The following is a 17,217-nucleotide window of genomic DNA, read 5'->3' as shown; positions in this document are numbered from 1 at the left end:
CACGTGGTAATAAACCAATGCTAAATAATTTCATGTGGTGATAAACCAACCAACAATGCTAAATAATTTCCCTCTGTATGTCAACGTCCAGTACTACCAACACAACAATAATCCATATACTTAAAGGAGAAAGTTGTTCAACACAACAAAATTTACAAATGACATCGCGTTGGTTGCAGAAAAGGACAAGAAACTTGCAAGGAACACTATCAAATTTGAAAAAAAGAACTGAAGATGTATATCAAGAGCGTCATTTCATATTTTGCTTGGGGAGGAGCAAGACCCCTTGATATAAGTAAAATTTCGCGTTTTTCACTCATTTACTACTATTCTATTGATAAAATTATATAAATCTCAAACCCAGGAGAAGCAATTCATCCTTCTTGACGCTAAATTACGCCCCTGATGTATATCATAGTTGAATAAAGAACTGAAGATTTATATCAAAAGTAAATGAGGAACTGAAGATATGTATCATATTTGAATAACGAACTGAAGATCTATAACAAAATTCAATAAAGAACTGAATATGTATATCAAAGTTCAATAAAGAATTGAAGATGTATAGCAAAGTTCAATAAAGAACTAAAAATGTACATCAAAGTTCACTAAAGAACTAGAGATATGTATCAAAGTGCAATAAAGAACTGAAGATGTATAATAGTATGAAAGTAAAGAAGTAAAGCCTTAAATATATTGTCCAAGAGAAACCATGTTCATGGAGTGGGCCACTGGTGTTTCAGAGATGGGAAATGGACAGACTGTAAATTATAATGGGTCAATCAGTTGATCATTGTTCTTTATTACTATAAACGAACACTGGAAGTGTTTTATGTTCAGCATGAATCTGAAATATTAGTTGTGTAGTAATTGAGTGTTATTTCTTAGATCAGCACCTCGTAATCTTCTCTCACTGACGATACAATTTACTGCACGTCCATTGCGACACACTTAGCTTGGATTAGATTAAAATTAATCATTGGTACTGCCGTTGCAGGCGCTGACTGGTATTGCATTCTGCCTCAAATTTGACTTGAACTCTTTATTAAAAGAATCAAAATAAAAATTAAATGTGTCATATAAAGTCTGGACATACACGTCTTCTGGATAGCATGAAATTTATTCTTAAATTCTTACGATTTGCGCGACATCCACTATGGGACTGCTAACACATTGGTTCAGAAAGGCTGGCCTATGTAAAGCGATATTAAGCTGTTCTCGGTGCAGTTCTAGGTAAGCTCGAATTAATTAGTCATCAAGAAGGATGTCTTTTGTATGTTGTTTATAGTTATGTTTACAAACTTTATCTTACGTCAAGATGTCGAATCCTTTCTGTATTGTGGTAGTCTAGGATTCTTACATATTATGAGACCACCTATACCTATGTTGTACACGCTCCCAAACTGGAATATATTTCAATGTATTCACTAGCAGCTTCATTTACACACGCTTAGAACAACTAAACAATACCTCTTGACTTTTAACAATAACATATATGAAGACAGAGTGTGAGAATGCAACGATTTACCTTCGCAGAATGAAAAATGAAAAAGGGGAAATACTTAAATACTTGAGAAACACACACAAAAAGTAAAAAACAAGTTGCAAATAGGATATTTATTTGAATAACATAATTGAAGCAGTGTTAATAGTGTTTTAAAAGAGTTGTAGTTTGAATCTACCTTGTTTATTACTTCTGTAAGAATTTTCCGAACGGTTTTAGTCACTTTCGTATTCTGTTAATTTTGGTCAACAGATCAAAATTCACTCGCAGGAAGACCGAATCACTTAATGGAAACATCTGGCTCCTTAAGTGTAAGTGAGTGACTTAATCTATTGAGAGAGGTTACAAAATAAGTGATTGAACAGTTCAAGAAAACTATAAATGACGCAACAAAGAAGTTAGATCCACACTATGTCGGTTTTTTTTTTTTTTAAATGGCGCCCACGGACAACAAATCACCATTCTCCAGATCAAAACGAAGCCAAAATGATATAATACGATCCGGGTCCTCCTTCAGCTACTATGGGGAATCAAAATTTCACTATGTGGCAACACTGCAGATTAACTTGGAACCATTATTATTACTCTATGAATCTAAATGGTGCTAGTGTCGACGGCTATCGATTTTAACTGTCAAATGGAAAGAATTGAGGTAACTATTTGATGAACTAGTATATTTACTGTATGGTTCTATATCTGCGACGTTGCCACATAGTGCAATTTGCGTCTCCAGACAAGGTTCCGAATGGTATACAATATTATATATATATATAAAATATTATCGCTATAATATTATATTATATATATATATATATATACAGACTGTTCCATAATTCGTGTTATTTTCTACAGCGCTGGGAGAAGATGAAGTTTATACACTATTAATGTAAAATTTGGCACTCTTATTGAGAAATATCTGAATTTTTCGAATTTCTAAAGAAAATAAGAGAAAATTGCTGTTTAGCCCCCCTTTTAGGGGTGTAAATACGAAAGTTCATTTTCCTTATGGGAGATTCAATGTTAAATTTTAGAAGCAGTTTTCTCCAATAATTATTCGTGAAGATTTTGGAGCAAATGAGTTGTATTTGTTACAAAATGCAAAAACACTCATTCACAAAGCTAGTAAAGCCGTCTCAAACATTATTTTGCGAAGGTCCCCCTTTTGGGGGGCAAGGGGCGTAAAAAGGTGGTGGGTGATATGTTACCAAAATCCCAAAGTTTATTTTCGGAATGCTAGTAAGCGTGAGATTAATCACAAATGTCACAGAATTAATGCTCCAATGTCCTTACATGTAAGAGTGACTGATAATGGGGTTACAGCCCCCTTTCAAAAATAAAAAAATCACCATAAATATCCTTAGTAGGGACATACGAGAAGAAGGAATTTTTTTAATTAATGTAAAATTAGGCGTCATTGTATCAAAAGAGTATGCGTTTTCCAAATCTGGAATGTTATTTTGATAACGCACCGCCTTAGGGGCACAGGGGGCGAAACATGAAATGATGGATTTTTACAAAAAATCCAAATTTTATTCTGGAAGTGTGAATGAGTATTAGATTAATCACAAATGACACAGATTTAATATTCCGATGCTCCTTGCATGTGCCAGTGATTGATGTAGTGCTACATCCACCTTCCACAAATCACCAAAAATCACGATAAATATCCTTAACAGGGACATACTAGAAGAAGCTTTTTTTCTATTGGTCGATTAATGTGAAATTTGGCATTATTGTAATAAAAAGTTATGTATTTTCCAAATCTGAAATGTTATTTTGGTAACAGGGGACAAAGGGCGCGCTTGGTAATTTTTGGCTTTGGAGGGTATAAGGGCCGAAGTATAAAAATTCCAAATTTTATTTTGGTAGTGCCAATGAGCATGAAATTAATTGCAAGGCGCACAGAATTAATGCTCCTATGCTATTTCCATGTACAATCCGCAGCAAAGAACCTGCAACATGAGCATGTAAGTTTATTGTGAAACTACGACTAACAGCACAGGGAATCAACATAACGTCTAAGTGGCATGAATCACGCCAGAAGAAACCTCGGCGTCCTCCCCTGCACACTTATTTTGGAGCAAAAGACTTCGTCGTTTCACAATAAACATATATGCTCATGTTCCAGGTTTTTTGCTGCGGACTGTACCAGTGACTGATATTAGGCTACAATCCCCTTTCATAAAGCAATAGAAATTCATGATGAATGTCCTTATACGCAAGGACCTACTGGCAGAAGGTAAATATTTTTCATTATTAAAGTGAAATTTGGCATTATTGTCGAAAAATGATTGTTTAGAAAAAGAGCTAAAGCGACAATATGATAATGGTCATGTGTTGATCTCTTTTAGTGGCGTCAACTCAAAATTTGATTGGCCTGACTGGAGTTTCAATGTAAAATGCGGAAAGCAGTTTGCTCTATATTTATACGAATTTTGCTGTAAATTAGCAGTTTTAGGTAGAAAATACGATACCATTCCTCTTCTTCCTTCCCTTTCATCTATGATGGTACATGCGTTTCTAGTTTTATTACGCCAAACCTCCAAATTAGGGAAGATAGGCAGTAAGAAAAAATTAAACTTTTCGTTATTTTCCGTGAGCGTCAAAATATTTGGAAATATACCAAAATTAATGCTTAGAAGCTACCTCCATGTGCCAGCGACCACTTTAGTGATTCTATTCCTCCTTTCCGGTCCCAAAATCATTTAAAGAACCACACCACTTTGTTTTATTATCTTCCATGCTTCTCTCTGGCCTATTCAAAATGCATGCTAAGAGATGTGTGTTTAAGAAGCACTGGAACACGCCCGAATCATTTGTTGGCGTCCCACTGTAAGCTGATTTTAAGCAATGTCAACAAATTTTTGTTTATAAAACACCCTCTAATTCCTGACTCAACTTTTTGTTCATGTGTGCTGACAACAGTTTCAGACCTTTTCTTATCGCAATACACCAACGATTTATGAGTTAACGTTTTGACAGTTCAATAGGATTTCGTGTCTGTAATCAACACCTGGGTTAGATTGACTTCTTCGGAAATGGACATTACATAGTAGGTGAATCTCGGGGATAGACTGGCTTAATCATTTGATAATTACTTGTCGTTTCCAGTATACTTTAAGAGTGCATTCATGCTGTCGATCATGCAGTCTTTAACTCAGGATCAGCGTGCTAATGTAATTGAATGGTACATTTTATCAGAAAAATCTGCAAGATTCCGTATAGTTAAAGAACTCGGATTAAAAGTACACGATATGCAAATTCACCGTTAGTACAAACAGTTCCGCAGCAATTGTTTTCACACTGCCCATCTTGCATCTAGAAAAAGTGCAGGAAGATCTCCAAGTGTATCTACAGAAGAAACAAAAAGACAGGTGTTCTTATCTGTTACTAGTTCACCGCGGAAATCCCTTGCTCGTCGAAGCTTAGGCTTAAATATTAAGAAAACTACGCTACAAAGAATTTTAAGAAACTTGAAGGTAAAACCATACAAGGTCCAAATGGTTTCTGAATTGTGTGCAAGTGATTATGGTGATCATGTTTATTTCTGTAACTGGTTTATAAAACCCTATGTTCTTACTTCAAATGATGTTTTCCGATGAAGCAAAATTATTCTTAAATGGTTCTGTGTCCTCATCACATGCAAGATATTGGTCATCGATACAGCCGAACGTGAGATCAGAAATGTCAATGGACAAACGAGGAATAATGGTTTGGTGTGGTATAACTGCGACTGAGGTGATAGGACCTTTCTTTTTTTTATGAAAATGTAACAACTTCATCATACCAAAAGCTACTAAGAGAAAAAGTATTTGCTGAACTTGATCGTTTAAATTTAGGTCAAAGTGATGAATTATGGTTTATGCAAGATGGAGCGCTAGCGCATCGCTCAAATACGACTATAAATCTTTTGAGAGAGAAATTTGGGGAACGGATTATTTCTATGGGGTCAAGTGTCGAATGGCCACCAAGAAGTCCGGATCTTACACCATGCAATTTTTTCTTGTGGGGATTCCTAAAACAAATTGTCTACCAAAAATCCTGTAACAGTGTAGAGGACTTGAAACAGAGGATTGTCCACAGTATAGAGATGATCACTCCAGATATGTTGGAGAAGGTGTTCACAGTTTCTTTAGTAAATCGCATTAATTTATGTCTTGCTCGTTCAGGAGGGCATGCCGAATAAAAGTAAGTTGATTTTATGGGTTTTACACTTAGATTAATGATCTTTTTAAACAATTAGTAATAGTAGAGCCAAAAAGAGTTGTTTTCAACAAAGAATAATTTCCACCAACTGATTCTTATTCCTCGGTTAACATTTGTTTCTATTACAACCATGTGTCCGTGTGTATTACGTCTGCAGTACATACGAGTAAGTTGTTATATGGAAAGTTGGATAATACGGTTATTGTGTAAGAAGTAATGAAAATACATGCTTTTTCTTTTTACGAATAAAGCAAACAATATTGAAATTTAAAGCTCACTTTTAATTTTTAAGATCTTACTTTTCATTAAGATTTTTTTTTCCTGCTACGTTTTCCATTGTTATTTTGTGTCCTATTTCGAGATGGTTCTGCTTAAGTGTGTAGAAAATACGTAGGTGATTTGTGTGTGAGATTTTCTGCTATAAAAAGAACCCTAATTGATTTTTAAAAATATAAAATTCTTTGATTATATTCCAGTGACACCATAACAACAAAGCTATATGCATAATCAGTTACACTGACAGAAGTTATTCATTTACAGTAATTTCCAGGTTTATTGTATATATATTTTTTTGTTTTGCAATAATGACAACTTACATATTAATTATGACATATTTATTGTGAATTTTTGTGATTTTTGGAAGGGGGCTGTAGCCCATATAAGTCACTGGGACATGCAAAGAGCATCGGAATATTAATTCTGTGACTAATCTCACGCTCATTAGCATTTTCAAAATAAAATTTGGAATTTTCATAAAGATCCACAATCTTATGCTTCGCCCCCTTTGCCGCTAAAGGTGGTGCGTTATCAAAATTATACTGAATTAAAAAAAAAAACGCCAGCGCCAAATTTCACATTACTTGATTTTAAAAGATAGCGTCTTCCGGTGTGTCCCTGTTAAGGATATTTATCGTGATTTGTGGAAGGGGGCTGTAGCCCCACATCAATCACTGGCACATGCAAGGAGCATCGGAATCTTAATTCTGTGTCATTTGTGATCAATCTAATACTCATTCACACTTCCAGAATAAAATTTGGATTTTTTAATAAAGATTCAAATGCTTATGCTGCGCGCCATGTGCCCTCCTAATCTGGTGTCACCAAAATAACATTCTATATTTCAAAAACGCGTACCTTTTTACTAAGATAACAAATTATTTTACATTAATTTGACAAGAAATAATGGTTTCTCGGATGTCCCTGCTAAACTATTTATGGCTAATTTTTATGTGATTTTTTGAAAGGGGGCTGTAGCCCCATATCAATCACTGGCACATGCAACAAACATCTGAATATTAATTCTGCGAAATTTATGATTAATCTGCTGCTCACTGGCATTTCCGGAACAAAATTTGGAATTTTTATAAAGGTCTATCATTTGATGCTTCGCCCCTTGTGCCCCCTTAATGCAGTGGTTACTAAAATAACATTTCAGATGTGAAAAACTCATACCTTTGTGCTACAACGACGCCAAATTACACATTAATTGACTAAAAGTACCTTCTTTTCGTATGTCACTACTAAGGATATTTATGGTGATTTTTTTTGAGAGGGGGTTATAGCCCCATATAAGTCACTGGCACATGCAAGGAGCATTAGAATATTAATTCTGTGGCAGTGGTGAAAAATCCGACGCTCACTGGCATTTCCGGAACAAAATTTTGAATTTTTATAAAGATCCATCATTGAGTACTTCGCCCCCTGTGCCCCCCTAAGGCGGTGCGTTTATCAAAATAACATTCCAGATTTGAAAAACGCATACTCTTTTGATACAATGACGCCTAATTTTACATTAATTAAAAAAATTTCTTCTTCTCGTATGTCCCTACTAAGGATATTTATGGTGATTTTTTTTATTTTTGAAAGGGGGCTGTAGCCCCATTATCAGTCACTCTTACATGTAAGGACATTGGAGCATTAATTCTGTGACATTTGTGATAACCTCACGCTTACTGGCATTCCGAAAATAAACTTTGGGATTTTGGTAACATATCACCCACCACCTTTTTACGCCCCTTGCCCTCCAAAAGGGGGACCTTCGCAAAATAATGTTTGAGACGGCTTTACTAGCTTTGTGAATGAGTGTTTTTGCATTTTGTAACAAATACAACTCATTTGCTCCAAAATCTTCACGAATAATTATTGGAGAAAACTGCTTTTAAAATTTAACATTGAATCTCCCATAAGGAAAATGAACTTTCGTGTTTACACCCCTAAAAGGGGGGCTAAACAGCAATTTTCTCTTATTTTCTTTAGAAATTCGAAAAATTCAGATATTTCTCAATAAGAGTGCCAAATTTTACATTAATAGTGTATAAACTTCATCTTCTCCCAGCGCTGTAGAAAATAACACGAATTATGGAACAGTCTGTATATATATATATATATATATATATATATATATATATATATATATATATATATATATATATATATATATATATATATATATATATATCGCTTTATTTTGACTTGTAGAATAGTAAGCAAGTAAGCGTTATGGAGAAAAGAAATAACTACATGTATCGTTAAATGTATCGACTGAAATAAAGTGGGACCTTTGGATGTAGTGTGGTTCTATTTACGATCCAAAAACACGGACTCTTCGAAAAACAGAAGAGTTTTTTGAAGCCCTCGAAAAAATGTGATACTAGGGGAAAATGCTACGGGTACCATACACAAAAAAGAAAATAAATTATATTTATAGTTTTACATCCCACGAGTATGTTCTTTAAGCTAAAGGAGGCAGATGATATGATGGACACAAAATTCAAATTCAAATTTGGAGATTCAAATTTAGTGTTGATTAGAACTACTTAAAGTGAATGACTGTGAAAGAATAGTTGGAATGAACATGTGGATAGTCCCGAGAAAACTAACAAACACGATATTCTCCATCACAAACTCACATGACATGGGATCGAATCAGGGACCTCTAAGCACCAGAAATGAGCATCCTACCATTGAGGCACCATATTCCACATGTGGACAGAAACAACAGTAACATAACATGTTGAAAGTAACAAACAAAAAATCATTGAATTTTTTTTTACCACAACACAAGGAACAAACAGCATGACTTCCCAATTAGCTACGCTGTTCAGAATGAACTAAATTCTGTTAGGTAGAAAACTGAATGTGGAAAACCAAGAACTCAAATTGACGACCACTTTAAGAGAGACAGCAACAACTAGAACTAAATAGATACAGAATTTAACTCTTCCATGCTGCCAATCAATTTTGGTCAAGATACATTTATTAATGATGTAAAAAGGGAAAAGTTTAAATTTTATATTGTGTTAATTAAACACGGAATAAACCAATAAATGCTTCTCACAGATTTAAGTAAAAGCATTTTCAAAACATAAAATAAAGTGCAAAAAAAACAAAGTATTCTATCTTTTTTTTTAAAAAAAAAAAAAAAGCCAGCTAACTATAATCGAAAATAGTCTATCTGTAGTGCTATACAGTACCGTTGGACCCACAAAGAATCAGGTGGAAAAGGGATACAAACAGTGGTTCAGCTAACGAAATCACCTTATTCTTGGACAACAGTGAAATCTCAGTCAGTTACGTGGTGGCTAGCTAGCAACTATCAAGGACAGAGAATGGCTTGTATATGGTATCTGTAAATGTTAAATCCTTTTCTGGTCATGCTCAATTGTATGAACTAAAGGTCACTTTAGCAAAATCCTCTTGTCATCGCTCATTGGGTAGGTCTCCTGTAAAGATGGCGTGGGTCAATGGAAACTTGACCCACCGCGATCCACCATGACCCCAGGGGCGGATCCAGGACGGACTTCTGGGGGGGGGGGCGGTGGGTTGTAATACTGCTACTTAGAGTTACTTTTAAGAGCTCCAAACTCTGGGATAGGTTTTTTAATTTATATATAAAATAAAATAAAAATCCTCTTCTGGGGGGCGATCGTCAAGATCGCGTCCCCCTGGATCCACCACTGCGATGACCCACTCATAAGATACTCATTTTTTCCAAAAATTCGGACTCCCACTCCCCCTTGGGATGTGTATTATAATGAAAGCGATATGATAACATCCTAGTTAGGATTGGGGCCTAACTATATACCAAAAGTCATTTAATTTGGCTTTGCCATTTGGCCGTGATCATTACGCACACATTGTTACATTCAATTTTTTAATATATAACTAGCTGAACCTGCTCTGTCTACTCAGCGCATCGTTCCGTTATAACCACGAATCTCCTTCCCACAGTGTATGTCTCCTTACTCACATAAGTAAAGGATGGGAGACTCACAAAAAAAGTGAATTGCTATGTATACATATTGGAGTAAGTTTGTAGCAAATTTGCAAAAATAACACGATATCAAGTGGAAATATTTTTTCTAATAAATCCATATCCGTCCGAGTACGCCTTATTGTGTCTCTTGAGGCCTTTGAAGTAGCCAGCATGCAATAGGTTTCGCAATTCAGATTTAAGCAAAGCGCCTGCAATGTCCGTCAACCCGCCATACGTAACTTCTCTACTGGTTGACTAACACCTTAGTCTCGGCCTGCAACAATGTTAATCTTATAGGCTCAAAATGGCACCTAAATTTTTGAATAGAACAATAACGACACGATTTTTGAAAATTTGAATGACAACTGGATAATATACACAAAATTTGGAATCGACCAACGAAAACGGCACGTTTCTAGCACGTGTGGTTTTCGAGATCTCATTGTTAAAAGGATTGGAGATAAACATATAAACCTAACATTTTAATATATAGACTAGCTGAACCTGCGCTCTCTACACAGCGCATCATTCACATATGAGCATGAATCTCCTTGTTATTCCTCATATCTGTACATGTCCCTTTACAGACACAAGTGAAAAACTTCTTGATAAAAATTGGCAAGAGATACCAAAGGGGAGATTTTTTCGATTACTTTTTCAATATCTCGTACCATTTGCACGATTTGAGCCTACTTCCGGTTCGAGTTTTTAATTCATGTATGATCAGTGTTTACTTTCTTCTTGTATGCAGTATGTAGTAAGCAAATACATTACACACACAATTAATTATAATGTCAATGATATATGGTGTTCATTGGGCAAAACACTCCAAACAATAAAGATTCAACTTAGACTGGAGAAATGGTTATCCTTCGTTTTTCACTATAATTTGGCCATGAAACAAATACCTGAGAGGTATGCAACGCATGCATACAATTTTGTGTTGGAATGTATAATGCGTAGGATATGATGCTTTATTTTTTTTTTTTAATTTCAACACTTCCAGTGTACCCGAAAAAATGCAATGAAGAAATAATAGCCATGTTTTTTAAATTTGCAATTAGAACTGGACAATCTACACAAAATTTACAATCTATCAGTGAAAACGTCATCTTTCTAGAGCATTTAGTTTCCGAGATCTCATTGTCGAAAGGATTGGCCACAAATATATAAACGACCACAAACGTATAGTTTAAAAGAACTCCAAAGATGGCAGCACAATTCATTTGCATTGATTTTGGAGAAGGCTTATTAAAATACAAAGGCTTTGAACAATAATTTAAAATAATAAGCTTTATGAAAAAGATCTATTTAAATAATTTATTTAAAGTACACATACTTTAAAATATTTGCATTGTTAAACGTGAAATCACAAATAACCGTAAATCAAGGGTTCGAAATCAAACGTTAGAGGTTGGAATTCTGGCGTTTCTATTGCTACTGTAGCATTTTAATAGATAGACAATTCATATATTAGAGGTGATTCACAAATGTTTTTTTTTCAAAACCGCACAGGCCGTGTCTCGAAAGCCAAGTATTAAGTCCTATGGATATTATTACAATTACAAATATCAATACCCAAAAATGTCTGAAGTGTTTTTTTTTCACGTAGATGTATTCAATTCAGGGAAGTAAATAGAAATAAATGAAAAAGGAAGACAAATGAAGACTTTGAAAGTAAAACGTAGACAAATTCACCAGTGTTCAGAAGATGCTTTCTACAGTGCACTAAGCAGAGTGGGTTGGATGTTCAGAGTGGGTCATGATAGAGGGTGAATTGCAGTTAGTCACGTCCTTTTGACCCATGACCCACTCACATATATTGACCCACTTGATACACGACACACTGACCCACTAAATCTCTTGTCTTCTAATCTTGACAAAAAATCTGGTACAAGGTTAAAACATAGTATCAAACAGTGTGTTTCAAACTTATTTTTGGCATGTTAATAATTAGAGAAAACAATCGATGTAAAAAAAAATCATATTTTATTTAACCTTTTCGCATTCATTTAAGTTTTATTTGTGTTTTAATTTACTGTAATGACAATTATTAAATAAATTAATTGCTTTATCCTATTACTTAAATTTGCTCTCTCAGTACCTCCATTCATAACCTTAAAAATGCCATTACTCAACACTGCATTTCCAACATTACGCGACATATATATACATTACGAGAAGAGACAAACGCTGAATACCTAAAGTAGAAGTCATTCATTTCGCACCGATGACACTTGTAACAAATGGGAGACAAAGAACTTGAGACAAAAAAATCACTTAGAGCATTCCTGTGGCGAATATTAAATTACTTATAGTCATGATTGATCGATTGAATTATTTCAAAGGGAACAGAGACTTCTCATGTAAACAAATACGTATTCTTGTGTACTTGTAAACGACCCCAATTTTCTTCAATGATACATCCTCTCCGATGACAAGTTAAATTTTATATCTCACAGCTGAAGAGCATTGCACGATAACAGCAATGTGACCTGTATTTCCCGTACAAAAGTGAACAAAACTTGAGAACCAATCATAAACTTTAAAATAATGGTCAATGATCACAATCAATGGCATTTATTGCAAAAATGGTGGAGTATGGTATTATGCCACGACCGCCGGTCTTACACGTTAAGTTAGACTTGTTCTATCTGGTAAGTTTCCCCTTTATCAGAGAAATTCGCCTTCTACGCCTATTACATTTTTTTTCAAGTGGCTCACTCATATATGTATGTTTTTAGCATCACAGGAGTTAATTCCAGGACAAGTCCCTACTTTAATTGTACCTTATTCAAGAAGAAAAGTACTCACCTTTTTATTGATGAAATCACATGCAAGATCCTTCAAGCTCTTGAGGGTGAGTGCGCTTGTGCTGGCCGTCACGGTATCCCGTATTAAACCTGCCTGAAACAGGAACGTGACTTCCGACCCAGCGCCCTCCATCCTGGACCGTCCGGAATCCCCCTAGAAAAACAGAAAGAAAATCATTTTTAATATATTTCAACATTTATGATCTATCCAGCATGTTCATAAATGATTATTATACAGCCAATAGCTCCATACTCCGCTCTCTTACGGTGTGCGTAGTCTCAGTTTCAGGACCCTTCAGGATAATAAAGAATCGAATCTATTGATTAGTAAGGTAACCATCTCGTAGACATTCTGGATATGTATACATTGGATCTAGGATCACGAACATAATCCGTTAGTAACGCTGTTTGTAAACAGAAATTATTTCCTATTGAATACAATAAGAACTCAATTAATCCGTTCTAGCCCTTAATGTTGCACATTAGACAACATTTGGAGTTGTCTTGTCTCGAAAACGTGTCCTCGAAGTGCAGTTTCGTCTCGAAAAGTATATCTATTTATATTGGAAGAGCTCTGTCTTCTCTCATCTCGTATCTCAATATAAAATTGAGCTTTGTTTCGTCTCGTAGGGAAAACTACTAGCCACAAAAACATGTCGTCTCAGCGACTCCAAAAAACTATCTATTCGACACTAATATCGGTCATTTTCGATCATACCGGATTGCAAGTGTCACTATACAACAGAGCGCCTCCGCAAACTATGGATTCGACGCTAACAGTCCGGGTAAGAAGATGCAACTTTTAACCGTACCATGATTATATATATACATATGGGCGGAACCAAGGGGAGCTATAGTTCCCCCTTCACGCTCAGGTATACACTGGATAAAATGAACTTCAATCCTGCTTTACATTGGATAAAGCTGCAAACTATGTTTTAGCCCCTCCCTTGATCATATCCTGGATACGCCAATATATATACTGGATAAAATGGGCTTCAATCCTGCTTTACACTGGATAAAACGGCAAAATATGGTTCAGCCCCTCCCTTGATCATATCCTGGATCCGCCCCTATATATATATAAATTTCCCTTTTTCGTGGAATCACCCATATATATAAATTGTTCCGAATGTGTTATTTTGGTTCTAACCATATTTAGAAGACGCAATTTGTATTTCCCCATTTCCCTTCTATTGGCTGTCTGGCTTTTACTCATAGCTCATGAGAGTGTAAGAACTTTGAAATATATAACAATTAACATTTCTTCTCTTGTTCTTAACATTTTATATGTGACAATTTTGAAAAGTAAAGTATTCTGTATAAAAATTCTTTTTGTAAATTTTATTGATAGTTGGCAACCCTGACATTTGTAAGAAAATTATCAAATTTCGTTAATTGGTTACTAATATAGTTATTTATAACATATACATGAATTGGCATTCTACTGTCAATAGGATATGAGAAAAATGAAACTATGCTGAGATAATACTAGAAAATTATAAAATGGAAACCACTCCTTTACCCCCGTTTGCGAAGTTTCCCTAAGGTTTACAGAGTGGCACTCATCGGATTCGAAATCAGCAGCCCAAAATCATATAAGATCAGCTGAAAAACCATATATATATATATATAAATCATGGTTCATCAGCTTCTCCTCCGGACTATAATATTGATAATTTTTATTTATCTCTCCCTTCCCTTTCCCCAAGTTGGATTTAAACGGGATGAATTTGGATTTAAACGGCATCTGAAGTGTCACTGTTCATCTCAGTGACCCCGAAAACTAAAAAATCGACACTAGTATCGGTTATTTTCGATCATTGTAAAACGTTTCTCCCGCTCCCCTATGTTGCACCGTCAAAGTAATATATATATATATATATATATATATATATATATATATATATATATATATATATATATATATATATATATATATATATATATATATATATATATAACATCCCAGACCCGAACCTCATCTATGTTAAAAATTTGATCGAGATTAATAAAAATAATTTCGCCAGAAGTTAACAATTCTCTCCTGTAGTTTTATTCGAAGCTTGATTAGCTCTTAAATACTTCTTGCACATGAGCGTTAATGTACACTAATGATTTAAAACATGTTTTTAAAAATATGAAAAAAAAAATGTTTCAAATCATTGCAGCTATAAACTAACCAAAATACTTTTAAATGCTTTTACTTGTAACGTTGACATATTAACAGCGAAAAACATAGACAGTACCCTACAATTACAGAGAAACCAATTGATGTACAGACAGAAAACAAAGCATTTGAATAATCTGTTATTCTAAACTTACAAAATTCTCTTCATATACAAAAGCATTTTGAACGCAAATCACATACGAAAACAATGTTATTTGTATGAGAGAGAAAATCAACATTATTCTTTCCAATATCCATTCCATTCTCAGCCAAAACAACATGTGATTCCTAAAATTTGAAGTTAGCATCTCGAATGATTTATCCCCATTTTTAATGCTAGCAACACGTTATTGGCTCAAATTATTGCTTTGCCATTGTGTACAAATATTCATATTTTCATAAAGAAAACATCGAAATGCATATGTGATCAATACGATACTTTTTTTTTTAACCACAAATATGCTATTGATGATTCTGGTTTGATTTTCTTTTTCCTTCAATTACGAAAAAAGAGAAGAAAAGGTTTTTCATCCGTGTCTGTGGATGCTGATAAAACTATAAAAACATGAATATTAATTGTTTGGTTGTTTGGAGATTAGTTATTCACTTTTGACATATCTCATTTTAGCGTTTCCTATAATTCAACTTTTCATTCTGTATTGTATATATTTTCGAGTTTTACGTCCCATGTGTTTTGTCTTTTAGGCTACGGGAGGCGATAACAAATGCATGATGATACAAGAAATAAATAGTGAAGGAGCCCCTAGCTGGTGTAGCGACTTGCCTTGTAGTCCTCTGAGGCACCTGGTTCGGGGTTCGACTCCCGGTTGAAGAGCATTATAAACTTTGAACGCACAACGGTAGTTCAGATTTCACCGTAAACTGTAGGTCCACGTCTCATATAGTATCAGTGCTAACAAAAAGGAATGCTAAATTTCAACGAACAAAAAGATGCTAAATTTCAACAAAAAGTATGCTAAATTTCAACGAACAAAAATATGCTAAATTTCAACAAAAGGATGCCAAATTTCAACAAAAAGGATGCCAAATTTCAACGAACAAAAAGATGCTAAATTTCAACAAAAAATGCTAAATTTCAACGAACAAAAAGGTGCTAAATTTCAACAAAAAGGATGCTAAATTTCAACGAACAAGAAGGTGCTAAATTTCAACAAAAAGAATGCTAAATTTCAAAATACAAACAAGCAACAATGGTGAGAGAACGATACGTAACATCCAGACATGAGTGGGATTCTAACTCAACATAGAAACGCATGGAAGTTCATTGGTAGGGAGCTTACCTCTGATCCGAGAGGTCTCTGGTTCATACCTCGGGCTATATTACCTTTGTGATAGGGAACATCGCGTCCGTCGGTTTTCTCGAGGCTATCCCTATCCTCCCACATTTTCATTACACCATCTTTTTTATAAGTTTCATTATCATTAATCATTCGTACCCTTTAGCCTAAAGAGCTGAAACATGAGATGTTAAAGTTTTCATTTAATTTTTGCTTTTAATCTGGACAGACAGCTCTTGCTTGCTAGCATTGCCCTCGAAATAAGACGAGTTTTCGCCTCGGCACGTAAATTTTCTGAAAGTTTCATCTCGTCTCATTTTGTAAATGTATGTACAAAATATAGATGTTCTGATTTTTACTTAATTTCATCTAGGAGTTATCAAAAACCTTCCGCATCACGAGAAGTTTCACGAAGGCTGTGATATAGTAACAGTTACCCCATATTTGTTATTGGAGTTTATTGTGTAATCACTTGGGTGCCTTGAAACATTGAGAAATGATATTCATTGTGTTAGTACAATCACTTTATCCATGTATAGCTTTTGTATTATTAATCACGTAACACTAAAACAGTGTTTGAGATCCACAGGTTGGTAAACTACTCTTACCCATGAGTCTTCGTGAAATTTTCCTAGAATCGGATTAAAAAATGCACTTGTCTCTTGGGCAATACTAGTTCTTGCGATAGCCAGTCTAATAATGTATTTTCTTTCTTTTCTTTTTAAGACAGCTGATCGGCTTAGGTCCTTCAAAGTTTCGTGGCTAGGAGTCTAGATTAGTTTAGTTTATGGCATTTTAGAATTTTATTCAACAAAATACGTTTGCTAATTGTTTTTATTAAATAGGGTGTTTCAAAACAACATCGACAACGTTTGGGAGGTGATTCTTGACACCAAGATAAGACAAAAAGTATAGACAATCTGGACGCACAAATCCTTCCTTTCGAGTTATAAGCTGTCGAAAACATGGAA

The 17,217-nt window shown here is 34.7% G+C and overlaps 1 protein-coding gene across 1 annotated transcript in view; it reads right to left on the bottom strand.

The window, feature by feature from the left end:
- LOC145665174 (serine/threonine-protein kinase D3-like) overlaps positions 1 to 17,217 on the bottom strand; it is an 848,187-nt gene that overhangs the window by 525,383 nt on the left and 305,587 nt on the right. Inside the window, 1 exon segment of the mRNA XM_081732458.1 lies at positions 12,780 to 12,932. Coding sequence (XP_081588584.1) covers positions 12,780 to 12,932 — 153 coding nt within the window.

Source organism: Thermobia domestica, chromosome 11 (assembly GCF_964235325.1).
Source record: "Thermobia domestica chromosome 11, izTheDome1.hap1.1, whole genome shotgun sequence".
In the NCBI taxonomy this organism is placed as follows: domain Eukaryota; kingdom Metazoa; phylum Arthropoda; class Insecta; order Zygentoma; family Lepismatidae; genus Thermobia; species Thermobia domestica.
This window is presented reverse-complemented; position numbering and strand designations above follow the sequence as displayed.